The sequence below is a fragment of the Brachionichthys hirsutus genome, chromosome 3, assembly GCF_040956055.1.
Source record: "Brachionichthys hirsutus isolate HB-005 chromosome 3, CSIRO-AGI_Bhir_v1, whole genome shotgun sequence".
Classification (NCBI taxonomy): Eukaryota; Metazoa; Chordata; class Actinopteri; order Lophiiformes; family Brachionichthyidae; genus Brachionichthys; species Brachionichthys hirsutus.
In genome coordinates, this window is record NC_090899.1 from 5,101,113 (window position 1) to 5,128,729 (window position 27,617).

At 46.0% G+C, this 27,617-nt stretch overlaps 1 protein-coding gene across 1 annotated transcript; it reads right to left on the reverse strand.

Annotated features, from left to right (window-relative positions):
- Nucleotides 1–1,697: 1,697 nt before the first annotated feature.
- Nucleotides 1,698–26,172, reverse strand: LOC137914364 (glutamate receptor ionotropic, NMDA 2D). The gene is made up of 16 exons (XM_068757968.1): nt 25,888–26,172; nt 25,381–25,587; nt 24,137–24,403; nt 20,540–20,868; nt 19,332–19,446; nt 14,990–15,195; nt 14,357–14,525; nt 12,937–13,090; nt 12,301–12,426; nt 11,312–11,541; nt 10,811–10,971; nt 9,690–9,759; nt 9,480–9,597; nt 5,595–5,830; nt 4,340–4,907; nt 1,698–4,231 (listed from the first exon to the last, which is right to left on the reverse strand). Exons 1-16 carry the CDS (start codon nt 26,170–26,172, stop codon nt 1,698–1,700), a joined length of 5,775 nt encoding a protein of 1,924 aa, XP_068614069.1.
- Nucleotides 26,173–27,617: the final 1,445 nt, after the last annotated feature.

Here is a 27,617-nt window from a genome sequence, read left to right on the forward strand (position 1 = left end):
GCCTGTAGATTGTGCTGTTACAACGGTTGGTAAGCATGTCTGAGAAATATGAATGAATTGTGCTTCATATAATCCATCAATTACAAACTCTGCCAAGGTACAGTATAGTCGTGAAATAAAACAATATACTAAAATAGCTTTTACAATACACAGCACTTCATTCCCCCCTTGCATCTTCTGAATAAAGGCTTATTGGCCACTTCCACATAAATAATAAAGTTCACAGCTGCACGCCTCTGCATCATATAGCTGGAATAATTCAACTCACTAGAAGCCTCTTGAACAATTGCTCACTTATTTGAATATTATGCAGCCATCTAGTGCCAATTACAGATATTGCACCAGTCATCCCCCTTGATTCACTTGCGTGATGATGAATTATGCCTTTTTTTTTTTTACATGTGGAAAGAAAAAAAAAGACGAGACTTTATCTCTGAAAATAAATTACTTGAAAACCAATCTTGCTTAACAGCTCTTGAGTGGAAATTTGGCACTACTATTAAATCATTCCCACTTCCAACACAAGCCACATCCAGCCTCTTCTTTATTAAAACACTAACACAGTGAGAGAAATATATTGATAGAATAAAAAAGAGTGAGTGGTGAGAAACATCTGAAAGAAGAGACAGATATAAAAGAAAATCCGCTACATGTTTTTTTTGTTGTTATAATTCATATTTCTTTTTTACAGTTCAGTTTATTGTTCAAATACTTTGATACTCGACCGTGTTCAAGCTCTGGTTGAACCAGAGGTAACATGACAAACTCCAACAGGGAGGAGAGAGCTGATTCCTGTTCAATCTGATTGGATAAAAGGTTTCTAGTAAAACATGACATCATGTACATGGTCCTGGGGTAGAGTTGGATGGGTCTGATGGAGTTATGAGGTCACTGTGGACAAATAAGTTGTACTGTCCTCACTGTCCAGTGAAACATGACCAGGCAGACAGGCTGCAAGAGAGCTGACTGCATTGCTTTTCATATCAACTGATTTACAAAAGGGAGGAAGAGGCAACAGTCTCTCCGACACCAAGAAACAGTTCGCCAGTCCAGTTCAAAAGCCAACAGCCAATGAGAAAAGGGATTCAGTCAATTGACCAAACGCTGGCCTATTTTGGGAGCGGACCGGGGGTTAGTCCACAACCCACCTCAAAACTAGAGGGAGGGAGCTGTTTGGATATAGGCGCATATATCGCATATATCTGTGTGTTTCTGTGTGCTCGTGCATGTGTGTGTTTCCGTGTATAAATATGACATCATTACTCACACGTCGAAGACTGTTACCCACTGTTGTTACTTGGGGAGGGGAGGAGAATTGAAGACGACATCACGAAGCTCAGTTCTGAGCGTAGAAGAAGTTCGGGAGCTGCAATCCCCACTGATGCAGCCTCGCCTTCACTCACGTTGTCATGGGAACCATTCAAACGGATGTAGCTCACCCTGGTGTGGTGTCTCACCGTCGCCCTTACCAGAACACGCACGATGGAGCTGGTGGTGGTCGCGTTGCTCTCACATGGAGAAGTGCTGGCAGTAGAACGACTGTCCACGTCAGTTTCTGCAGTGACGGCTGATTGATGACCAATGGTCACCAAGGCAGACATACCTCTGGTGTCGTGCCTGGCTCCGGCTGCCATGGCGCCACAGTTCTCAATAGCAGTGTTGCTCGCTCCCACGTCTCCCTCTCTCCTCTCCCCCTGTCATACCTCGCTCTCCAGACTGGAGAAGTGGGCTGACCCTCGGCGTGAGCACAGGCTCTTGGCTTTGAGTGGCAGGTGGGGAGAGTAGAACCTCCGTGGCTGTGGCACCGAGCGCAGTCTCTGATACTGAAGTTTAGCGCTGGCTGAAGCCTGAGCCTGGCCCTGACCAGCAATTCCTACCCCTGTTGGTGGTGAGACAGACGATGACGACGGCGGAGGCGGGATAGCCATTGGCAGGGAGGTGGGAGACATGGACGGCTGCTGGGGTGGGGACGGTGAAGGCTGTGGAGGATGGTCTGTGGGCTGTGTGCTGTGGCTGAGGTTAGATTGACTGCCTGATTTGGCCTGACTGGAATCTGGCTTGGGGGGCAGAGGTTTGGGACGAGAGCCCCCGCTGAAGCTGTGGCAGTGGGGGAGAAGTTCTTCCTGGCTATGGGAAAGGGCCATGGCACCGCGTTTGGAGCGGGAGGTGTGTGAGCGGTTGTGGGGATGTGGGTATGGATGGGGTTGGGGGTAAAGGCTACAGGAACACAAAGTGGTCCGTCCTGTGTCTCCCCCTCTGTCCCTAGTTTGCCCCTTGCTCTTCCTGCCTCCACTCTTCCACTTTTTCTCTCCCTTCACAGGGATCTTGTCCATGGACCAGTATCTTCTAGGAGGTGGGAAGGCTGCGGGTGGTGGTGGCCATGGTGCACCAAGCCCTCCACTTCCTCCCGCTGATCCCCAACCTAATCCCGGCCCGGAGCCCCAAAAATCAGCACCTGTCCATCCCTCGGCTCTGGCTCCTAGTAAGGAGTCATCCCGACTGTTAATACTGCCACCTTTCTCTCTGGAGGGATACGTGCCAAAGAACCAGCCTCCTCCACCTATGCCCCCTATTCCAGTGCCACCTCCCCCCACGCCTCCTTCCCAGTATCTTTCAAAGCGGCCAAATTCCCCTGATGAGCCCTCATCTGAATAACTGTCCTCTGCCCTGGCCCTGTCCCTCTCTGACTCGGACACTGCCCCCCTACCCGTTCTCCGTCCCCTCTCCTCCACCCGTTCTCGCATTCTTTCCCTCTCCTCCTCTTCATCATCCTCTTCATCCTCTTCATCGTCCTCAGAGTCCCACTCGTGGAAGGACAGCCCTTCCCTTGTCTGTGCTTTGTCTTTCTCATAGTGCATTAGCAAAGGGCGTCGCTCTCCGAGTCTACCACTTGATTCTCTGTCCATCCCGCCGCTTCGTCTGCGCTTGGAGGAGGGGAGGAGTGGATGCAGAGATGTTGGAGGAGTATTGGAGACATCTCCTCTTCCATTCACCCAAAATTTGACTGATGCAGGGAGTTTGTTGAGGTTAGGATAACGCTTACTGGGTGTGTGATGTCTGGAATGGGGCCGTGATGATTTAGGACGTCTTTCTCTACTTCTGCTACAGTCTTCCTGCTCCCTGTCATTGCCATCATCTCCACCTTCTCTCCTGCCTCTCTCCCGCTCTCCTTCCCATGAATCCCGGCCCTTCTCTCCGAATGTGCTCCGATACTGTGCAGAAAAGGACGAGTAGTCTTGTATTCCTCCTTCCCTCTCTCCTTCTGCCTCTCCTTCCCTCTCCGGCTCTACATCTCCCTCCTCTGGCTCAGAATGTCGACCTCCAATTGATTTCTTTATTTTCTTTGTCTTAAGTGACTTCTTATTCTTCTTTTTCACCTTTCGCCGCTTCCGTTCTCTCTCTCTCTCTCTTTCCCTTTCTTCCCTCTTTTTCCTCTTTTTGCTCTTTTTCTTTTTCTTCTTCTCTTTTTCCTTATCTTTTCTCCTCTTCTTTTCTCTTTTTTGCCTTTCAGCATCTCCACTGACTCCACTCCTCTCTCTTTCACTCCAGCTTGCCCACCATTCCTGGAGCTGGGACAGTTGGCTTCCACCTCTCTCCCTCCCTCGCTCCCTCTCTCTGTCACCCCAAGGTGTGCGTGGTTTCCTTGGGGGTACGGGTGGTGGCAGACGACCATGGCTGAAGGAACGAGGCCGAATGATTGAGCGTTCCCTCTCCCTCCCTCTGCCAAGGAGGAGGCTTGACTCCTCGGTCAACTCCTCATCATCATCGTCATCCTCCCTTTCTATTCCCCCAGTCCTATCCCGTGTGCTCCTAGAGGAGCTATAAGAGTAGGTAGGAGAGGTGGAGCGAGAAGAGGAGGCAGACGAGGACGTGGACGTAGTTGAGGTGGTTGACGAAGACGAGGAGAATGTATAGTGCAAGGACGCAGAGGGTGAAGGAAGGGTGTAAGAGGGGCTGAGGGGCACCGGCACAGGAAGAGAGAGCGGAGGAGAGATAGGGCGTGCCCTCCTTCCTCCTCCCTCCCTCACAGCATCTCGTGGTCCACCTCTCCGCCCCAGGGGTAGAATGTTCTCGTAAAGTGGCCCTCCGGGCTCTTTGGGTTTCTTGGGCCTGCGCTTTCTCCAGAAGGATGAGGGGAGAGGGGGAGAAGGGTGTGGCAACGGGGGTGTAGGAGGCAGAGGCGCTTGACTCTTAGGTGGTAGCCTGGGAGTGCCAAGAGATTTAATACCACCTTTCCCCTGACCTCCGCTGCCACCTCCTACAGCCCTCTTCCCCACCCCATGGTCCATGGCCTTCTCTGAGTAGAAGGCCACACTGGCTGGAGGGGGCTGGGGATGGCCCCTGGGGATAGTCTTGGGGGTCTGGGTCCCTGCCTGCTGCTCCATGCAGGGTCCCAGTCCCTCAGGGTCAATGGGGCCATAGTATCTTTTGTAACCATCAAGTCCCCCACCCCCTCCAGCAGCTGAAACCCAATTTGGCTGAACCTTCTGAGAAAATGGTCCCATGTCAGTGATGCCCCCTCTTACAGTCAGTGGGTTAGTGGCTGTAGCAGATTTGGGCAGCCTCCAGCGATCCACTACAGCCAGTCTGCGGTCTGGTCGGGGCAGGAAGGTGGTGCAAGGGAGAGGTGCACCAGCCATAGGGGTGTTAGAGGGACCCAGTGCTGTTCCAGAATGCACCACAGTGGGAGGAGTGCCTGGTAGAGGTGTTTTGTAAATGGGCTGCGGCTGCTGCGGTTGTGGGGGTTGCTGTTGTTGCACCAGGGCGATGGATGGGTTGGCCATGGACGCTGAAACAACATGCGGCTGGGATGGGACCGTCACCATTGCAGTGTGGAGATGAGTGGCCAAAGATTTAGCACCACCTGGTGCTGTTTCATCCTCAAAGCTGCAGCAGCTATACATGCCCTGTGGAAAAAAAAATACACAATCAGAAACAAAGAAGGGTTTGTGTACAAAACAAATTAAAATATATTTTAAAAAAAATCATTTTGGGTCAAAATAGTCTAAAATTGATGTACAGATTTCCTAAATTTCCAATCTATACATGGACAATATTTTTATTTCTGTTTTTATACGTTTTAGATTCATCTTTTTCAAATTAAAACATGCATTCCTATTCACAGTATAGTTGTACAATATTTTATTTATAAATTACATAAATAAATGGTTATACCGGTAGTATACCCACACAGTCAAACAGAGTTTGCATTATTATCAGTGACGCTACAATAATAAGTATCCATACAGTCTGGGCTGGTTCTGGCAAGATCTCTGCCAAAGAAACAGGCTATCCAAGGCGTGAGCAGAATTGAATTTACATCTCCTAAATCGACTGAATAGATTTGAAGTGACTAGAGACCTCACGCTCACACTCGGCAACAGATGAGGCCAGACAGGCAGGAGCATACAAGCTTACATGTGTGTATAAATGTTACATGCACTGCATTTTGATTAGGATTATGCAATAATTTCTCAGACACAGTTATAGTTTCCATGCACTCAGTATAGTGGAAAAAACAAAAGATACCAAGATGTAGAACATATAAAGTGCTAATATGGAGAAGTACCACACACAGAGACAAAAGCACTTACTCTGCTGATTGCCAGGAGAAAATCCAATCTGCCAGAACTAGTAGTCATGCAGTGGCGCAGCTTCCAGTAGACCAAGTGTTCCCAGGCAAACACCAACAAGCTGAGACCCATTGCTACCAGTAGCATGTAGAAGACCCCGGCCATGTTGTCAATATCCAGCTTGCTGCTCATTACCTCAATTTTGTCATTATGGCAAATACCAGACAGCCAGAGGCGCTCTAGCATCTCAATCTCATCTGGAAAAAAAAAAGTAGAAAGGTTTATATAGAAAGGAGAAAAAAAATAAGAAAAGAGAGGAGATAGAGGGAGAGGAAGGCTGAATTGCACATGACTAAAATCTAAACAGGATAATAGAAGACATAAAGAGGTTAAGCAATGAGAGAAGGAAAAATGTGGCAAAAGAGAGGGATTCATGTTTGAGGGCTCGGTTTTATTTGAAGGATACACTGGGATAAATGTCTGACTGGCTGGCAGCTACGAAGGACAATAGATGGTGTCGAGGGACACACAGAGAGAAAGAAAGGCCAATTATAAATACTAAAATACAAGTCTACCGTAGTGCTAGCTGTTTGCCCATTATCCAAGGAGACTTGGTCAAGGTCGAAGGTCAGTATTTAAAAAAAAAAACATTCCTGTGTTAAAAGCAACCAAGAAGAGAGATGGAGACAGAGCGATTCCAAAACAATGAAGCGGCCATGAGAAGTAAAATAGCAGTGACAACCTAATCTAACAGTCTGGCCCAGTATAAATGAGGAGAGGTGGAGAAAGGGAGACCAGGAGTCACAGCGAGATGGTTGTATAGGTCAAACACGCGTAGGAGAGAAGTCGAAAGGTAATGAGCAAGTTGGGAAGAATATTTTACAGAAACGAGGATGGGAACAGCATCCATTCTCTAGCCACAAAGGTGTGAGTGGGAATGAGACAGACAGATAGACAAAGGGAGTTAGAGGAAGCTGGAAAAAGAGAAGCAGGGATGGAGGACAAGAAGCTGAAATTGTGTCATTATGACAAACAGCAGTATCGCTCCTCAGCTCGAAGGGGATGAGGGGAGAGAAGAGGGGAAAATGTGACGGGAGAGGGAACCGATCGGAAGGGACAGAGACAGAGACAGAAGGAAAAGATCATAATCATTTAATTGTGCTGGAGGGATGGTCCGAATCCCTATCAAGGTGGAAAACTTTGGCGGATTCAAGATTCCAATCCGATAGCCTAGCAGGAATCAGGCAAACCACTTCACTCACCAGCCTGCCTTTGAATTTGTGATCTCATTGGCCTAATGAATGCAGGCTGCCCGGTTAAATCTGCGATTGGCTGTAGGGTTTGCTGGGGTAACCATAGTGATGGTCGGCCAGACGATACAGCTTATGACTCACAATGGAATGAAAGAGGCGCATTCTCCAGTACTGTATAACTCAGAATGAGAGCGTTTTGTTACACTAATAGCAAAGGCAGGGCAGACGGCGCTGCAGCATCAGGCCTGAAGGCTGTTAGAGGAGACATCACAGCCGAGGAGCTCTTTCAGGGTCAAAAGGTGAAAACAGAGTTTAAAGGCTGCAACGCATGCATGCACTTTCGTCTTTAAAGACTCCAGCTGAATATTTTCACATGTGAAATCATTAGCCGTGCTTGCACAGCTTAAATGACGCAGACTCAGCCACGGTCTGGTTAACATGTCTCTTGTAGAACATTTTTAGCCAATCAGCCGTGGCCTCCAGCTACAGCAATAGATGGACGCACTGCTACTTGCTGCTCACTGGCAGGATCGGTCTCCCCATCTCAATTTCACTCCGTTTTTAAAATAATTTATCAGTGTCATTGACCTTCAGAGGCAGCTGGAGTGTCCAAACAGGTGCCTGATGCAAAATTAGCAGGTGTGTTAGTGAATAGCCAGATAAGCACCTCATCTAATGTCTTTATTCCACTTCACAAGCGCCCTTCAGATCTTTTTTTAAGCCTCAAGCTCCTGCCTTTCCTACCATTTGACTTCATCACGGGTTTATTTGTCTCTCTCTTTCCACAATCCTACTCTTTCTCACAGCTCCCCGCTTACTTCCCTCCCTCAGACTTTTGTGATGGCAGTTGTCTCTACCTCTGAGTCGCAGCCAGCTCAGGCTTGCCAAATCTGACAGGTGTGTAAAACCCGCAGTCTACGTCTGTTGCTTCCTGCCAGGTCAGGTAGAGCTGGCAGACTGCAAACACCGAGCTGGCATGCACCGCAAAGACAAAGATTTAATGAAATGACTGTATTTGTATATGTCTGTGTGCTGCTGTGTGGTTTGGACTATACACTATACAGTGTGCCAGATGTGGCATGAGGCCAGACGTGCCCGGGGATGCCGAGTACCACAGTGGTTGCGTTGTAAACCGGGGCCTGTGCTTTTATCACCACATGACAAACCTCTCAGCACTGATAGTTAGATTAGTGGAAAAAATGTCCCTGTGAGCCAAGAGCAGCAAACTCTCCATTTTTTTTTTTTTTTTTTTTTACATCTACCGGTACTCACTGAATAATGCATTCTTGGAATCAAAATCCCGATACTATGGGGGAAAAAGAGCAGTGGATCCGATCAGTATGAAAAATGAAATCCTGCTACTCAGCAGTTGTGCCTTTATCTCGAAGCAGGTTGCAGAGTGAGAGCAATGGAGCATCTTCTGTGGCATGAATCACCAAAGACGGCAACGGCACCTAAGACGGACGGTGATTCTCGAGACGTACCACCCCAACGCCGTCTTCCGCAACACCCAAACAAACTCATCCTCTTCCTCTGTAACCCAACTCGAATAATTCCTGCCATGCGCTCAGCATTTACCACCCTTTAACTACATCCATCCAGCATCCAGGCCTGATGTTATCGGCTTTTTGCTACAAAGACAGAAGCGCCTTGAGTAAAAAACTAAATACAACAAGCACAGCATGTCCAAGCTGCCGGCTTTTTTATTTGTGTTTTAATAAGGACAACCTTTCCCAGCTCCAGACACTGGTCTGACTTAATAGTTCTTCAGACCAAATTGGCATTATCAGCCCGCAAGTGGCTAAACTGCGTGTTTGAAACAGATGAAGGTCTTTTTCCAGCAAACCATTAGTAAAATGAGGAGAAGCTCAACAAGCGGCATCTGGCTGAGACAATAAATGCATGTGGTGGACTTTATAAAATGACACTGGGAAAGACTGAGATAAATAATCAAAGAAATGAATTATCTCGCTTAAGCAAGGCAGCATAGTCTCATGTATTAATCCCAGACACAACTGTGTGCAGCAGACAGCATACTAATAATGTGCCAATATTGATTCATTATTCTATTAACTTATATTTTCTCTACATCCTTGTGGGCCTCTGGGCTGTTCCACATCTTGCATTCGGGCTATTTTCAGGTGTTCTTCTTTGGGTTTTCTTTTCTTACTTTTCCAACTCTGATTCAGTCTCAGCTAATCAGGACTGAGTGTAAAGATGTCACGAGTTTCATTAATCTTTTTTTTTTGGCAACTATGACTCACACAAGTAAATCCTTTTTTCTTTACCCACCAGGTAGGAGGCAGTGGGAAGGGAAGGGGTGAAGTTTAAATTGATTGAGATGAGGTGCGTGTGCAGTTTCAGCAAAATAATTGAGACATTTCTCTCATTTTCAAAACAAACAAATGACACTCCTCTGGCTCCCGACACACTCCATTCCCTTCCTCTCGGAAAGACTCACAGACCTCTCTGCCATCGCTTATACCTCTCCAAGACACCAATATCCACCTTGTCACAATCAGAATGCCTTCATGCCTCCATACACCCCCCCCCCCCCACTCTTCTGTTTGCTTCTCTGTCTCTTAACCTTCCCTTTGCCCCTCCATTATCGTAATTACCTTCATCTCACCCCACCCCTCCTCACAGCGCTTACCATCTCCCACCAACTGCAGCAGGGCCAGGTCAAGAGGACGTTTCCAGCGTGAGTTTTTGTGCAGGGCAATACCGTAGCCTGTGGTGGCAAAAACCTTCCCCGAGCCTATGGTCATCACCTTGAAAAAAGGACAATATGCAGACATAAAAAAAAAAACAGACTGAAAGGCAAACAAGTGTGTCGTACAAGTTCCTGTGTTTTGATCCTCACCTTACAACCTTCGTCCTTCCTTGCCATATAGTTCAATACGGCAGCATCATAAATAAAAGCATCCAGTTTCCTGTAAACGGATCAAGGGAGAATTCATTCATCATGGCGAGAAGGCGTGTAGGGATGGAGGGACTGGCTGAGGCAGGAGAAAGAAGGAAGTATAAAGGTGGATCTTTGTAATGTGCCCAGGAAGAGGCAGACAGGCACAAAAAAATGATAGCAAGGGCATGAAAAGTGAAATCATAACAAGGGAGGGGGAGGCCGGCTGAATAGTAAAGCAGGCTTGGCAGAATGAGTGAAAACACAAGGAGAATAAAATGAGACTGAGATCAGGGAAAGATGTGTGAGTAAGAGGGAGCAGGAAGGTGGCGGAGGAGGCGGAGGGGAGGAGGAAGAGGATTTATATGGAGCAAGGAACACAGTGACAGGGAGAGACAGAAATGCGGGGAGGGGGGGGGGGCAGATTTACACACTTCAGGGGAAAAGACATGGATAGAGCTGGAGAGTGACGAGGATTATAAAGTTTAAATACAGACACATTGAGAAAGTACATTGGGAAGGTGGATAGAATGGCCTGGGAAGAGTGGCAAAATGAGAAATGCTAAGATAGGAGAGCAGATGAGGAGCGACCAGAAGGGAAAGATAAGCACCAATGTGGGGAGGGGGGGGGGGGGGGGGCAAGAGTTGTGAATTTTAACATATAGTTGCATCTGTGGTGTCAAAGGAATGGGAAAGGAGAAACGATGACAGAGGCTTAGTATAGTTAACTGGGATTATCCAACACATGACAGGTGATGGAGATTATACCACAGAGTGAAGAGGGAAATTCTTCTTACACAGTGTGTGTGTGTGTGTGTGTGTGTGTGTGTGTGTGTGTGTGTGTCGAAGGTGGAGAGAAAGAGAGAGCGAGAGAAGCAGGACGTTGTGTCAAAAGATGGAGTTTAAAACAACGTCACCATGGAGGATGAACTGCTTGTGCATGAGTGCGAGGCAAGAAGCACGACTTCTTGCCACAAAGAACACAGCAATGTAAGAGTTAAATATTAAATGATTAATGTTAAATTAAGTTACGGTACATGGATTATTGGAAATACAGCCAGTAGATTTTGCAGCAGACAAACCCGGTCTTGAGGTTCACAATGGCTTCCTCGACTCCCCGCTGGTTGTACGTCCCCATGTACTGGTGCATGTCTGGGTAGTTGGAGCGGATGTTTTTTTCTGTGCTCCCATTGGGCACTGTTCCAAACTTCAGAGGCGGGTACTGCTCCTCGGGATGCTGGAACTATCAGAGCGCGGGGACGGGGACAGCAAGGACATGAGACACATCAGGCTGCTCACCAATCCGTCTGACCTATTTCTGTCCACTTTCCAATTAACAATCTGCGCACACAGAAATCTTAGAAAAGAAGAACTTGTGGGCTCAAAATACAATTAAAAATAGAGCAACTATCTTTTCAGTGTTCAACTTTGGTATGTAAGTCATGCTAAGTGAGGTTTAATTCATGTCTAAATTCCTGCGCTTTAATCAATATACCATACAAATGCATGGGATTTGGCTCACTCTAAGATTTTAATTCCTCTTCTGCCTGCCCTGCTTAATCGGAATTCAAGCAATGAGCTACCTTCTTGTCCGAGAGGCCTGACACCGTGTCAATGTACTCTTCCTGGATCATAAAGGCAGCCAGGTTAGCGGTGTAGGACGCCAGAAAGATGACGGCAAAGAAGGCCCAGATCAGCACCATGATCTTGCTGGTGGTTCCCCTCGGGTTCTCCACTGGCACAGAGTTGTTGAAGACAATGGCCCACAAAAGCCATACAGATTTCCCTATGGTGAATGTAGACCCTCCAGCTTCTGGCAGAAAAGAGAGCGAGCAAGAGAGAGCGAGAGAGGGAGAGAGAGAGAGAGAGACGGAGACAAATATTTCTTAAAGTAATGAGTGGCTGCAATATTAAGCATTCTTGTAGACATCAATAGTGTATTCAGCAGCTCCTGAATGCACAAGAAGCAGCCTATTCAAAGTAAAGGTCCCTGAATGAAGGGAGAAACGGGTTTACTGTATATAAAATACCGAGCAGCCGTTTTGACATTGAAGCGCGTAATGCGGCGACTGTATGTTTTGAGGATGGCAGCTATCAAATCAGCTGCTATGTGATTTTCCAAATAGTTCAAAGGGCTCAAATACTCCTGCCTGAGTGTGACAGAAGTAAAGGAGAAAGGTGGGAGAAATATCAAAGTGGATGAAAGGGATATATGGGACTAATGGGAGGATGACAGAAGTCAAATTATGCAGGGCACAGTAATCATACACAGAGAGGCCAGTCAGTATTGGACCTAGACATAGATTATCAGAACTATTGTGTTTAATTATAAATGGCTGCTTCAGTATCAAGGATGCTTGGATGCAGTTCAAAATACTGGAGGTAACTTATTCAAGGCCATAGATAAAAAATAGAAACAAAAATGTATTGTAGAAAAATGTTTGACTTTGATTTTTCTAACCACATTCCAGGACTGTGTTCGGTGTTGGCCCATTTGATCGTCACGGCAACAGCGATGGCCTGATCCATCTGTCAGACTGGAAAAGACTCATAACTCAGACCCATAACTCACTCTTGCCCGTCTGGAGACTACGGTTGTAGCCCACAGGGCTGAAGAACTCAAAAATGAAGACGGTCACAGCCACCACGGTCAGGCACATGACGAACATCATCACCCACACAGCCGGACTGTAGGGCTCTAGGAGGGGCAACAGAAGATGGTTTCAATAAACTGATAACAAAGAGGCTTCTTAAACAGTTTCACACGGCATCATTAAATCATTATTCCTGGTGGTATAATTATTATAATAAAGTAAAGGGCAAAGAGGCTAAGAAAGTGGAACAGCATGTACTATATATATATATATATATATATACACAGAGATGCGCCTCATATGCAGGAAAACAGAAACTATCAGAGCATATTCTCCAGAAGTTCATAAAAGCCATCTCTCTCTATTTTTTTTTTTTACAATCATCTCAGCGCTTCTATAGACCAATGAGCCTGTTCTCCCGCTGGAGTGTTGAGTCTGCTGACAGAGTAAAACTATGAATTGGGAAGGCACGAGCATCTCAGGAAAAGTAATGGCTAATCAAGATGTAAGGACAAGCAGCCAAAGACGGAGGCTTTTAATGCCAACTCAACACTTCACGATTAGATTACAGTCTGTATATCAGCTAACTGCCTCAAATAAACACAACCTCTTACCTAAGAAAGCGGATGGAGACACGGTTCCGTTGCTACGGGAGACCATTACGCTGATCCCCGTCTCCACGAAAGGGACGGAGAAATCCACGACCTCTGACCTCTCCTCATTTATAGTCAGTGAGCCGATGGCCATGTCGGCTCGCTTGTACACCACCTAAAGGGGATATGAATCGGTGCTAAGAGACGAAAGTCATTCAGAATTCCTGCAGCAGCTGCTTTAAGACGGAAGAGATACTTAAAAGGTCTGTTTTCAGGTGTGACACCGACCTTTCCTTGCACTCTCTTAATGTGGCTGCATCTGGTACAAATATTGAACACATGTCTTCTATGCATCTCGTTAGCATACAAAATCAGCTAAGGACCGTCTCCTCCCTGCCGCCGCCTGAAAACCGCTGTGTCTGCCGATTGTACAAGTGAAATGTTAATCTACATTAGACATGGCACTTCCTCAGAGCAAATCAGCAGAAAAATGAAGCGAAGCGAAAGCAAGTCACCTCCCCTCCCCTCGCCTCGCCTTGCCTCTGCCACGTCTCTGGATTACCTGATCAAAAGAATGGCATGCTTTGGAACATTTGATCAAAAGGCAGACGTTAGTTTTAGTAAACAAAATCTACTTGGCCTTTGGATGTGAAAATAGAGCCGACAGACAGCCATGGCCCGGACTCAAGTTATAAACGACAGAGCAGGACAGCGCAGTGGAACCGTTTTAGAACCTGAGACGAGTGGCGTTTGGCAAGTTCCCTCTGGGACAAGGATAGAAACAGCGGGGCGCTTCAGCAAAACAGCAGCCTCCACATCAATCTCAGCTTGGGTGTGAGCATGTGAAAGTGCCTCGATGTGTGTGTGTGTTTAGAATATCTTGCCTCTCTTAATGGGGGATCACGAATATCAGTGAGTATCGCCAAGAAAACATCAAGGACGCAACCAGCTACAGGGTGTCTGTCAATGTGTGTGTTTGCGCTTCACTGACTCATCATCGCGTGTGTTAGCCACCACTGTTGTATATAGAATTTGCATTCTATGTTCTTTTTTCTCCTCCATTACAATATATTTCTCTGCATATGTATGTGCGTGTTTGTGTGTGTGTGTGTGTGTGTGTGTGTGTGTGCGTGCAATGTGTATAGCCATGTATGTCTAATGACAGCTGTCAGCTTATTGGCAGTGGCTAAGTGGCGATTATTCTCAAAGCGATTGATGTGGCACGTAGCATTTAACTGGTCGCCTAGGACACATGAACACAGGACGACGCTACTATGGTGTAGGTTGACACGCAGTCCACAGAGGCGGAAATATAAACTCACATTCACACAATCACACATTCAGTGCGACTTGGCATCGACACTGTAAAACATGTTGTTCACAAAAGGACAGGCAGGCAGAAGCTTTCGGCACCAATGCACAAACACAAAGTGAGACTTGCCTCTCCGATCAGGCCATTCCAAACGCCATCAATTTTCTTCCCGTGTTTCCCGTTGGTCACTAAGTAAAGGTCGTAGGTGAAGCCAACAATGTTGGCCAATCTCTTGAGGATATCAATGCAGAAGCCCTTGCAGCACTGCTTCATGGGAGCCATTCCCTCGTGGATGGCGCTGTGAGAATCACAGGAAAGGAAAGGAAAGGAAAAGTGGTCAGAAAATAGAATAGATTGTTGCCGAGTGAAGGCGACAGGTGATCGACCAGCGTAGGTGCCCTCAGCTCTTAGGAAAGCTGATGAACTATAAAACTCGACTGTGGCCAAATCTGATTCCAGACATTTGAGCCATTCCATTGATCCCTCCAGAGAGCAGGTTGTTATTGATTATGGTCAAGGAGTGAAGAGACCACAGCTTTGATGGGTGATTGATGTCCTAAATTGATGGCATCATAAGAGCTTAGGAACGCCTTCTATGGTTTGTTTTGATCAATTCATTTTAGAATCCTTACATTACCACTTAGAAAATCCGGGAGAAACATAGTCATATTAACCAATGACATTAAACCCCACAAAAGATTATTAATGGAAAACACAAAATATTGTTGTGGGGCGGTTGTCTTCAAGAGAAAGGATTCACACCTGGCATTAAGGGGTCTTCTGCAGGGCACCGAGTCCCGGATGCAGGTCCCGGATGAAGGATCTGCCAGCTCCACGATGACAAATGGCCTTTCCTCCAGAGTGACAACACGCAAGTGCTGGGCATCATCAGGTGGTTTAAGGAACGGCCCATAGCGGGACCAGGCTGGGTAACGGAGCCTCAGCACGCCGTTCTCCCACCAGCCTACCTGAGGAAACAGACAACAAAACCGTTAGAAAGAGGTGGAGTCGGTCCCACCAATCACTGGGGTTTTCTTTTTATTAATTAGTCTTTAATGAGGAAAAATAATAATAATAATAATTACAAATAAAATAGACAAATCTAGCTCAGGAATGGCACTTTAAAAAAGCTTTGAATTCCCCAAATCAGGTAAAGTCATTTAGATGAAAAGGGTTCTGAAACATATTCAGTGATCAAGGAACCAAAATATGACAAAGTTCTGAGAAGATCCTGGATACCTGGTGGTGCAGCAACCTCGTGGAGTGAAACTTCACACATCAGTTTGTTTGTTTGTTACACAGATGGGATTAATATGGTCAATATGACTTTACAGAACAGCGCGGAACCAGATAAAGGCTAGGAAACCAGATCACAAAGCACACAGTGATGCGTACAGGACAGCGGCTACAGAGCCGTAGCAATAATAGTCACTTAGTTTTCCCTGTGGAAGTTTGACGGAAAAAGTCAGAAAGGAACTCCAAGACACGACCTGTTTTTCAGCGACAGGATACGGGTCTAAATGCATTTTTGGAATCTGACAGATGTGTCCTTAATGATGACGCTGAAAGGAAGCAAACCAATAGATGTTCCCAGGCTGCACCTGCGACACCTGCTGCCGCCTGTGCAGCAAATCTGCAGCTAATACTAACCAATTAAATGCCTCACTAATAGCCTCCGTTTCAGCAAGCAAACACAGCAGACGAAAGAGGCAGGGTGGAAACAGATGATGATGATGAAGCATAACATATAGAAAATATCTCTAAAGAGGGAGGTAAATATGGAAAGACGCACGATAACTTGAGCTTTCTAATGAACAATACTTCTGGGACTGTGGAAAGCTTGCTGCAGAGGATCCGTCTATAAACATTTTGGAGCCTTTTTTTTTTTGCAAAGCTGAGCTGATTTAACTTTACTTAATTAAGTACTTGAGTGTCTGGTTAAAAAGATTAAGCAACTATTACTTGTACCGGAGAACCAAAATGAATCACCAGCAGCACTGTGAGCTCCAAGGCAACGTGGGATGTCCTTAAAAGAAAATATGTGTTCATATGACACAGATGCAGTTGGTGTGGATTAGATTATAGCATCGCCTTCGAGCACTTAAATATCTAATTGTTCAAACACTTTGCACAACATGCTTTTGAAGGATGCATAATATGCATTAAAGCATCAGCATTATCATCAGTGCTTTGCTGGTAGGGAGACACAGAAAATTCGATTTAGAATGAAGAGAAAATTGAAAAAATAAATTGACTGATGACAATAACAATCCTTAAACATTTACATTGTCATCCAGAGGCTATAAGAAAAGAAAAGCAGCACAGTAATTCAACAAACATGTCATGTCCAGGAAATCGTGCTAGATTATGTTTAGTGTGTCTACGACAACTTCCTCTTTTATTTTGGCACTCATCCCTCCTCTCTCTTTTCAGACTTTGACTTCTTCCCTTTGTGGGATTCTCCCACCAGTGTGATTGCTTGCGTTGTATCTATAGGCACATAGGGGTATATAAAAAGATACACATAAGAATAGGAATGACAAGGCAGATCAGTGGAGTAAAGTTTCGCTGCACTGTGCAGCCTGCCTGTCTGTGCAATGCAAGTGCTGATACAAAAAAAGAGGCGGAGGTGGCAGTAATGACAAAATATCAACCGCACTTCGACTGCAGCTCCACAACAGACGGTCAATCAAAACACAGACAGGGACCAGATACAGCGTACACTAGGACACGCTACTCTCCAGAAATACCACACACAAGCCTTTGGGGGGAAATAAAATACCACTCCAGGCTTTGGAACTTGCTGGAAATATTATGATTCTAGTTTTGAGTTCAAGTTTGAGGACTACTTTACACTAAAACTTCCCCCTTTAACAGCTGTGAGCGTTGTTAATAGATGTTTGTTAATTTGTTCATATCCTGGAACATGGAGCTCCGTGTGCTGAATATGTTGCTGAAACAAGGCGTGCTAATGCTTGACAACCTTCTCTACTAGGCTGCAGTGTTTCAGTAAGCTAAGCTGGATGCTCCAGGGCTCTAGGTAATGGTGCAGTCTTTGTAAAGAGAACATTAAATATTCAGTTGGCGCCAACAGTGTACATGTGCATAATAGGCAGATGTAGGGGTCTTATCCTTATTGTGAAAATGTGTGTGTGTGGGCGGGTGAGTGGGTTTCATATCCAGGGTTTGCACAGTGTCGAAGTATCAGTGCAGCATCTTCTAATTGAAAGGGATTTGAGGGATATGGCGGGAGTCAGCATGTTACGACACGCTGCGGCTGGACTCTGGTGGGCTGTTAAAACCAGCAGGAGGCTGAGAACCATCAGTGTGTGTGTGTGTGTGTGAGAGAGAGAGATCTGTATTTGAATTTGCATGCACGGTGTCTGTGACTATGTTCGGTTGCAGAGTGTAGATTCTGAGCGTGTTGTGTGACTTTGTGTGTGTACAGTGTGGTGATGGTGTGTGGTCGAGAAAATGAGCAGTCCTCTGTCTTCTGACACTGACATGGATAAAGTCACAGCGCATCTAAAGGAAAACATCTTTTCCAGGTAACAAGGCTTCGTATTAAGGATTTCTGAACAAACCATGGCCTTATGGAATATGCATGACCTGCAAGCAGCAGGCGTCTGGTGGTTGCTACACGTGCATGCATTAGTGCAAATGTGACACTCGATCACACAAAACAATGACGAGTGTGACAGTAATGGCACATAGAAATCTTTAACACTGTTTAAATCTGCGAGGCTATTATTGTGGTAAAAATGATTAGCCGATATGTGTGGAGAGTCGTGAAACCGTCTCTAAGTCTGGGTGCTTGCAATCAGCTTTGAGAATGTGCAAAAATAATCTCTAAATGTGTGCTGAGATTTGTGAATGTGTAAAGGAATTAGCAAATGTGTTTTTAGAATCTGTGTGTGTGTAATACGATTTATAAATGTTCCAAAAAAAATCTCTGCATCCAAATTAATGTGGAAATCTGGAAGTGCTCTGAGATATTTTTTATTTTTTTTTACTTGAAACAGAAATATGTGTGGACAAATATGTTAATGCATTCATGGATATTAATGGTTACAAATCTTTTTGCTCCATAAACTGGAAATAAAATCATGTTGTCATTTAGAACAAGCCGCTCAATTGGTCGTGCTGTTCCAGTGACTTTTGCATTCAGCATTTATGCCATGGCAGAGAACTGCAGGTGTGGACGATGGTTTGCACGTGTGGAGATAGTCTTTGTACACTTACCACTAATTGGACCACACAGTGGCTTGGGCTGCAGTTCTTATGAATTGGAAAAATGTTCTGGCACTTACATTTATCTAATGGTGTCAGTGCTTTTTACAAGCCAATTTAATCAGGGGCTGTAATTTATGTGATTGTGTGTGACTGCACCTTCATTTGTTCAGGATTCCTTATATAGTTTTACAATATATGTAGTCGTTTTGCAGCAATAAATATTTGTATGATATATTTTCGGTTTGCAATTTATTAAAAAGAAAAGAGGTATAGAAAGTTCAAAAATCAAAAAATGGACAAAAAAGGAAAATCTTAGAAGCTGAATGAAGGAACTTCATGAACATTCTATGATTCAGCAATCAAAATGGTGCCGATTACATTTGGATCACATCGAGCAATTTAAGCAATAGAAGTGTGTGTGTGTGTGTGTTAATAGAAACAGAAAATGAACAGCAGCAGCACACGAAGCTCGGTCAAATGGTCAGCAGCCAGCTCCTCGCCTCTGCCTCAGGCACTGATTGTGAGACATAGTGAACTTTACGTGAAAATGAGCCATGTGACCCAATGACCCAACTATCCTTGCTCTGAGCCGTGTGTTACTATTTCAGATGCCAATTCGGCACACATGCTTGCCTCTAGCTCACATGGAGCCATGAAGAGTCATAAAAGTTGCGCAGATCAGCACAAAACGTCCCCTTTTTTGCATGCAGTTATTCAGAGAAGACAAAATTGCAATTTCTCTAGAATCTCAACATACACTCAGACTTAGAGACAACAAATTATGTGAAATCATTGGCATCAAAACGGTTGAGAAGGATCCATTCTATTTTCAGTGACACTAATATCACAGGATTAGAGAGGAAGAACTTACATCTTCCCATCCACGTCCAGGTGTCCAGGAAATGACATCCAGGAAGGGGTTGGCCAGATAACCATCACCGTTGAAGGAGTAGTCTCGACCCCCAAGCGTGATGTTGCTGAAATACCTGCACGATGAAGGATATCATCAGAAGGAGGACGAGAAAAAGCAGAAATCACACAAAAAATGTTCAGTTTAACTGTTTTCTGCAGAGAAATCAAAAGGATGTAAACGATAGTAACCCTGCTGCATCCTCATCCCATGCGAGCCTCCATGGTAACAGCGAGGGCTTGTCTGTTAATCAAATATACAGACGATACAAATGATCAGATGCACAGAACTGTCGAGACCTTTGAAGCTGCCTCGCTCTGCGGTGACTGTGAGCGCTATAGTTCCTCTGATAATCACAAAGGACACAAAGCGCTAATTGTCTCCTCATGTCATCGTGCTGGCTTCAAATCACAAAACCTCAAAGGTTTTTTATTTATTTATCGTTTTACATGACTGAGAGCTTCATTCGGGGTAGCAGCTTGTAGTTACAGACAAAAACAGCAGGTAGCACTACAGAAAAAATGAAAATGCCCCCCCAGACACGGTTCACAAAGAATCCATGAATCATTTGTCCTTTAAGTGCAGCATTGTGTTGTGCTCCATTGGTGAAAATCACTGCAAATAAATGACTCAATTACATGCTTTTGCTGAATTTCACACTGAACAACCTTAAAAAAGTCTTCTGATATTATGTGTAGTATGCATGTGGATCAAGAATGAGTGGCGGTAAAACTGAACCGGGGAGACAACCTGCACCACTTGGGCTACCTGTTGGAGGACGCCGCCTGTTCACACTGTCTAAGAGGAATACATTAAGGCCGACTCATTAATATACATGAGACATGGTCCGTTTGCTGCAGATGCTGGGCTAATTTTGTGCTAACTCACAAATACATTCACCAACAACAGCTATTTTGCATGATTGATGACCAGCTTCAAAACTGATATCCCCTCTGGGCCTGATCTCTAACAACAAATCCGCTAAACTCTATCCATTTACCTTCCCAGCTCACTCTGGAACAGGACCAACCCCTTTCATAAGACAGACCCTATCATGTCTATTTGTTTTCATTTTCACATATTTAATTGGAGCTCATCAACTGGCACGCCCTTCCCTGACATTTTCTCCTTCTTTCCTCCTTACATCCTTCCTCTTATCTTACTCTTACCTCATCCTGCCCCGCAATCTCTGGGTCTGATTGGCATCTGTCATGCAGTTGGTGACAAAGTTCGGCCCACCAGTAGTCCCATAATCCTTGCGTGTTGCCACTGCCCCGTGAGTCAGCACAGATACTCCCCGAGCAATCCTTCGACGAGGTTCGTCCCTCCAGCCTTGGGGCCGTACAGCAAACAGAGCCCGAGGCAGGCTCTCCATGCCCAAACCTGAGAGAGCGGGCCCCACGGCAAACCACATGTGCGACGCTCCGGCCTGACCGGCGGCCCAGGCGGCTCTGAAGACCAGCTCTGTCTCTTCCTGTGAGCAGTACAGCAAACGCACCTGCAGGAAATCAGAAAGGCAGGGAGGGAAAAGGGACGAGGGGAGACACACATACAAGCTAGTGAGATAAGGAGGGGACAGGGGAGAGACGTGGAGAGAGACAGGGGGTAGGAGAAGCATAAGGGGAGAAAGATAGAACTGCAGAAGAGGTGCACCTGCACAGGAAGGCATGAGGCTGGATTGAAAACGTCATATCAAGAGAAATGTAAAAATATAAAGATGCTGGGGGGGAGGTAAGAGGAGAGAAATATGCAAGCTGATGCGTTGAAGCCCATGGGAGTTGGGCATATGAGCAGAGGGAGAAGCAGACAAACCAGAGAGGGAACTCTGCATGAAGGAATATGATGAGCGCTAATCAAGGGGCTCACAAGGCAGTTGGGGTCGGTGGATAATGAGCTTGAGCCTGATGCAACTAGTGAGAGTTCTGAATTATGAAAACAGGAGTCATACAAGAAGGAAAATGAAAGAAGAAAGAGTGTTGGAGCGGATAAATGGAGGGGCTTGATTGGGAAGCAGAGGATGGGGAGTGCAGTAAAAGACCAAACACACCCGAGAGAAAACAAGGGGAAGAGGTTAAACTCTGACATATGCTATTAAAAGAGGGGCGGAGAAAAGACCTGGGGACAACGGGAAACAAATGGGGTGGGAAAACAGAGAAGTCATTTCTCTGAGAACGGAAAGGAGGAAAAGCAAAGGATGACACATTCTGGTGAAATCAGAGCCTGAAGAGATGAACGATATTTGCAAAAGAAGGGATGGGGTGATGGAGTGGGACTGGGGAAAGATGAAAACATTTAAAACATTGGAAAACAGAGCAGTGGAAGTATTTGCCCTATGTGCTGCTGTAAGGTGGGTGTGGGGTAAAATTGATCAAAGGGGCTAGAGGAGAAATGGAGAGATGATTGACAAGAGGAAGACAGAAAGAGCCGAGCAGGAGGTGCTGAGATGGGGAGGTGGGCTTAAGTGCTGGCAAATGTGTAGAAAGAAAGAAGAGCGAGAGCATTTAAACTTAAAGACATGCATGAAGAATGACGGAGGGAAGAAAAAAAGACAAAGGGGAATCAAAGGACAAAAAAAGACAAAGACATCACTTTCACGGAAGGGGGGGGCTGGTCCAGGAAAACAGCCTGAAATCGCATTTTGAGAATTGTACTGATAGTGAATTCTGAACTGTAATGGCTCAGCAAAACAATCCTGCCTGTATACCAATAACCCTCCAGTGGATTAGACAGATAATGTGAGTGACAGAAGGGGAGGAGGAAGGAGAGGAGGAGAGAGAAAGAGGACGGCAGACAGAGAGGAAGACTTTAGGAGGAATCAGAGTTCTAAACAGAAGCACACTAAATCTGAGGACAGAGAGAGAGAGAGAGAGACGATAGAGAGATTCGGATAGGAATCGACCCGGAAACCTTCATCAGGCCATCCGCAGCGTAGAAGACCGCGAACACATATGTGGCGGAGAGAAGAGAAGGAGTAATTCAAACACACACAGCACTAAGTAATCAAAAGCATGCATAAGCCTTGCAGTGAAGATAGGGCTTGTTGTGAAAAGCAAGAGGGTTAAAAAGCAAGCACTGCGTGTAGACACCGAGCTGCAGGCGGCATGCTATATCAACAATGACACTAGCAGACTGGAGTCTAATGAATCCAGCGCACGCACGCACACACACACACTGAGCTGCAGTGACCACGCTGGGACGTTAGCCATGACATTGAGACACAGACAAAACTAAACCAGCGGAGAGCAGAGTCTGCAGCCGGAAAGACATGCATACAGGGACGGACCGACAGACGAGAGGAAGGAAAGATAGCCATACAGAGATGGAGGTGAGCAGGAGCACAGCAGAGGAGAGTGAGCTTGTCTCTAGGCAAAAAAAAACATAGAAGGGGAGGCAGAGGGGGGAGGAGGGAGGGGAGTAAGCGGAAGGAAACAGAGATGAGAAATATGTTTAAAGGTTAAAGAAAAATGAGAAAGAAAGCAGAGATGAGAAAAAACAAGTTCGGAGGAGCAGTGAAGTGAAGATGGAAGTTTGAATTACGTAGGGAGAGCGATTCAGTGTGGTGGGAGTAGGAGCAGCATGGAGGAGGACAGACTGAAATTAAAAGTCCTTCTGCTCATTTAAATACACTGAAAATTGTACTTGCTGAGATTGAAAATCTTTGATCTGGAAACATGACATTCATTTTGTTTTTAAAGCCATTTATTAGTTGTTGTTGTTGTTTTTAATCTCATCTACTTAGACTGGAGCTCATTTTAAGATTTCTTGGCTTGCAAAATGATTGTGCAGCATAGACAGAACATTTCACAAGCATTAGTCCTTATTTGCTTCTCCTGTTTCGCAGTGTACTCAATTTAGATCTGAGAAAGAGAGAAATAGAGGGAGTCTTTGTTGCACCATCAAAACAATGAAGAAACAAAAGACGACATCAACAACCATATTAAGACACAGCATATAGAGGATAAAAATTAAAGATACATGAATACACAGTGAAGAAAATCAGGAGTGTCTGGATGCAAAGGGAATCAGAATTGATTGGGAATCAGATATTTCATTATGTACTCAGATTGTGCATCTTAACATCATTAAATCCTTTCCCTTTGTTTTGAGTGGGCGTGGTTTCCAAAGATAGACAACTTTGCTTGAATTATCGGTAAATGTTATTTAAGCAGGTAAGTTAGTTTTTTTCAATATCGACCTGCATGTTTTTGGAGGTGGGAGGAAGCCGGAGAACCCGGAGAGAACCCACGCCGACACACGGAGAACATGCAAACTCCTCACCCGAGAGGCCCCGCAAGTCGGATTTGAACGTGCAACCTTCTTGCTGTGAGGCAACGGTGCTAATGGTTTCTCAGGGAAAGCATTTACGGCATCTTCAGTGAACAGCAGCAGCCAGCCGAGGTGGAAAAAGAAGACTTTCACGACCTCAGCGGGAAAACCGATACGGACTGAACCTCTTTAGCACCTTCAACAAAAACTCTCTATACAGTCTCGCACGACAACCAGATAGTGAATCAGGTTGCCCCGTGTGTTTGTTGTTGTTGTTGTTTGTGGAACTCTGTGTTTCGGCAGATGGGATTGTAAGAGAAGAACAGAGGGATAGGCAAGGGAGGGGAGAGAGATGGAGGTGTGGAGGGACAGAGGGAAAGATGAAGAAGGAAGGAAAAAAACTGGGAAGCCACCTGCCAGAAACGGGGGCTCCCAATGATACTCAGGGTGCTTCCTCCCCTTTCCTCCCCTCTCTCCCCACTCTCTCCCCCCTGTCTCACCTGCGCCTCATTCTCCTTTAGCAGCCTGCGAGTGCGTGCTCCCCCGGGGTCGTCGGTCACGTTCAGGATCACCACACTCTTCTTCTCCCAGCCAATAAACGAGCCATCGGTCAGGCCCTCCACCACAGACAGGAAATCCTGGTAGCCATGGTGACGCGTGGACACCACGGAAAAGGACGTCCAGTCATACTCCTCCAGCACCTCAAAGATGACCTCCAGTTGGAGGGAGGTAGAGGAGCTGAACTGGAGAAAGATGGAACCTGATTCCTGATATGGGGAAAAGAGCAACAGGTCTGGTTTCAAATGTCATTGTAGCAACGCTTTGTAGTTATAGTTCGTCTAAACTGAAGCCACAGTTCAGTGAGACATCACTTTCACTGAAGCAACAACAACCCCGAGGACTACGCCATCTTTATGCAGAACATCGAGGCATCGCGGGGCTTGAAGTATTTATGGCGCCGCAGCGCTAACGCAGCCGTAGGGCTAAAACAGCAAGGATTGTTGCACGAAGTCTCCTATGATGTCCAGAAGGGAGTGTTTCTAAAAAGTGTGTTGAGAGATGGGAGGGGGTGAGGACTCGGTGAGGGTACATCTTCAAAGGCAGTTCATTAAAGGCCTACAGTTTAATTCCTCAAGAGTAAATGGTTAAAACAGTTATTTGTAAGCACAAATGCAGCACATTTTGTTTCTTTTCATCCCCAATTTGGTGGAGGAAACCTTGTGCTAGTTTCTCCGTTGCCTGCATACCAACGCACAGATTTTCTGTCATCCTCTCAATCATGCACACACCCATGACTGCTCATTTGCCCCCCCCCCCCCCCCCCCCCCCCGGAACATCAGAGGCGGAGCGACAGCTCTAGTTGGTGCCATTTACAGATCAAACACTGCAGAATTTTAGCATATCAGCAACGGTGACCTTCAACATCCTCTCCCCATCCCATCAGCACGTCCCAAAACCTTTTCCTCCAGAGATGATGCACGGCATAGAGATATTGTGCGTTGTTATGGCGATAGAAGCGTCTCCTTTAATACTTCATTCACAGTGCTCCACGCTGCTTTAGTATATGCTTTCTCATTAACATCATTCTACTCATCCTCACATTTGAAGCGACACACAATCACACGTCTGGGGCATTAGCTTCGGTGTGTTCCTCTCATCGCCTCTCCCCGTCTCGCACACACAAATATATGCACAAAACACACGCACACACATGCCACCTCAAACCCATGCTCCCTCTGCATACCTGTGGCATCCTCCCCAGCCCCGCTCCCCCTCCTACAGCCACTATGGGCAGTCCTGTTTGTGCAGAGACAAACTCAAGCATGGGGGCCAAAGGACCCCAGGCTGTGCGAGGCGGCCTCTCCTCTTCATAAACCAGACCCTGCAGTGGTCGCGCCGCCAGCAGCTCACACAGCTGGGACAGCACTGTTTTAGGACTACTGTCATTCACCTGGGGGGGGGAGGGGAGATAAATAAGGGTCAAAGAGGGGGATGACGGCGGAGGATTGTTTGTCTTTATTTTGGGTTATTCATAAGGAAAGTGCCGGCATATGTGTGACCTGTCTCAATAAGAATTTAAAAGTCAGAGCCAGTCTCCCGTTCGTTTAGCAGGGTGAGCACAACTGCAGCAGTGTTCTGCCCATTCAGCTCAAATAATGAGAGCGGGTATGATGAATAATGGATGGTCATTGTTATTTCCTCCCTTCAAGTGAGGCTGAATGAACATTAGGGAGAGGAGACAGTGCCCAACCTGTAGCCAGATGACGTTAGCAGAGCCCCACTGGGTGATCACGCTCTCCCCCAGGGAGCCATATACCCGGCCGAAGCCAGGGTACAGCACCTTTCCCCCAGACCCCGCCATCGCCCCCTCCGCCTGCAATGCACCGGCATGGATCACGGCGATGTTGAAGTTCATCGGAGCCCCTGCATCACGCTCCCGCGGGCTGGGCCGGAGCAGGAGGTGGGGGGAGGCGTCCACCAGACCTGCCCACTCTGCCAGGACCAATAGGAGAGAGAGAGTAGGTATGGCGACCATGGCAACCTGCCGAGGGGGGAGGCAGATATATGTCCCACTAAGAGAGGGTGCCTGAAAAACAGAGGCAGCAAAGAGTAGAAGAAGAAAGAAAGAAGTTAGACTCACCTGGTTTGTTTTTCCAGAGATGTCCAAGACAGAGGACATTAAATCAAGAGAGAAAGGGCGGGGCAAGTGTGTTTATATAACACCATTCACACGCAAGGAATGAATGGCAGAAAATGAGTTAAAGACATTAAGAGCATTAAAAGAATTATCAGAGCGTAAGAAACTGTTAAAAACAAGATATTAGAATAAAGTCAAATTGCAAATAAAGGACAATAAAAAACAGTAGGAAAACAGAAGGAGGAGGTGCTGAAGGAGAAGGCAAGAGGGAATAGAAAGCGATCAGAGATTGCACACGGGCAAGGCAGAAAAATGAATTCTGAATACCATTACGGGGTAATAAAAGTTAGCTTAGGCTGGAGAAAATGCTGGACGAGGAGTAAGGAATGCATCGGGAACAACAATGAGGGGAAGGAGAAGAATGCAGGACAGAGAAGATAAAATGGGTGTGATTCAGGCTGCAGGCCGAGAAGGGAGGACACAGGGAAAAATTAAAGTAGCGTTGGGAAGAGAGAGGGGAAGGGAGAGAGTAAATAGAAGACGGAGACAAAAGCATATGGGTGGAGGTGCTTATTGTGAGGCGTGAACAAGAGCAGCAATTAAGACCTCTGAGAGCACACTCGCCCTCGCACACAAACGCACGGATGTGAGTGTACAAATACACACACATGCACTCAGGACTGTCTGTCTAGAGAGCAGCTCAATGATAGAAACGTATGAGAGTTAAAGCACAAACACACAAACTACTGCGCAGAAAGAGACCAAGAATACCTGGAAGCTGGCGGGGTTAATATGTGAACTGAACACACACATCAATTTCAATTTACTTCTGGTACCAACTGCCCTCCCTCCGTTTCTCCATTTTCTACTCACTTCCTCCCCATTCCATCTTTTGCCATGTCTTTTCATATTCTCCATCTCTTCTTCCAATTTTCATGGCTTCAGAAACCAAACACAATCGCATTGATTAACAGGAGCTTGCTGACATAGTATTCCCTCTAAAGTCACTCTCCCTTTCCACTGCTCTATTTCCCCTTCCCGTCACTGCATGCTTTTCGCTCCATCTTCATCCGACTTCTCTTGTCTTCTCTTTGTGACAGACTGCCAATTCTTTGACCACGATCAGGCATTTGGACAAAAAAAGAAAGTGGCACAGGAAATAAGAGAGATCGGGAAAATAAAGTTGGAGAGGGAAATAGCAACTGCAGAGAGGAGAGAAGGATGTAAAATGAAAAGAAAAGAAATGTGATGTAAATGCAGGTCATATGTCTTATTCACTGGAGGAAGGAAAGAGGGGTTGTGGGAGATAGGGAAAAGAGGAAGAGTAGAAGAGAAGGAGAAAA

What these genes read in the sequence shown, in the direction of transcription:
- LOC137914364 (XM_068757968.1), bottom strand. Translation starts at nt 26,172, where the DNA reads ATGGTCGCCATACCTACTCTCTCTCTCCTATTGGTCCTGGCAGAGTGG. An exon ending in AGATTGCGGGGCAGGATGAG is followed by an intron (nt 19,447 to 20,539) that starts GTAAGAGTAAGA and finishes TTCATCGTGCAG; the next exon opens with GTATTTCAGCAACATCACGC. An exon ending in AGAAGACCCCTTAATGCCAG is followed by an intron (nt 14,526 to 14,989) that starts GTGTGAATCCTT and finishes TGATTCTCACAG; the next exon opens with CGCCATCCACGAGGGAATGG.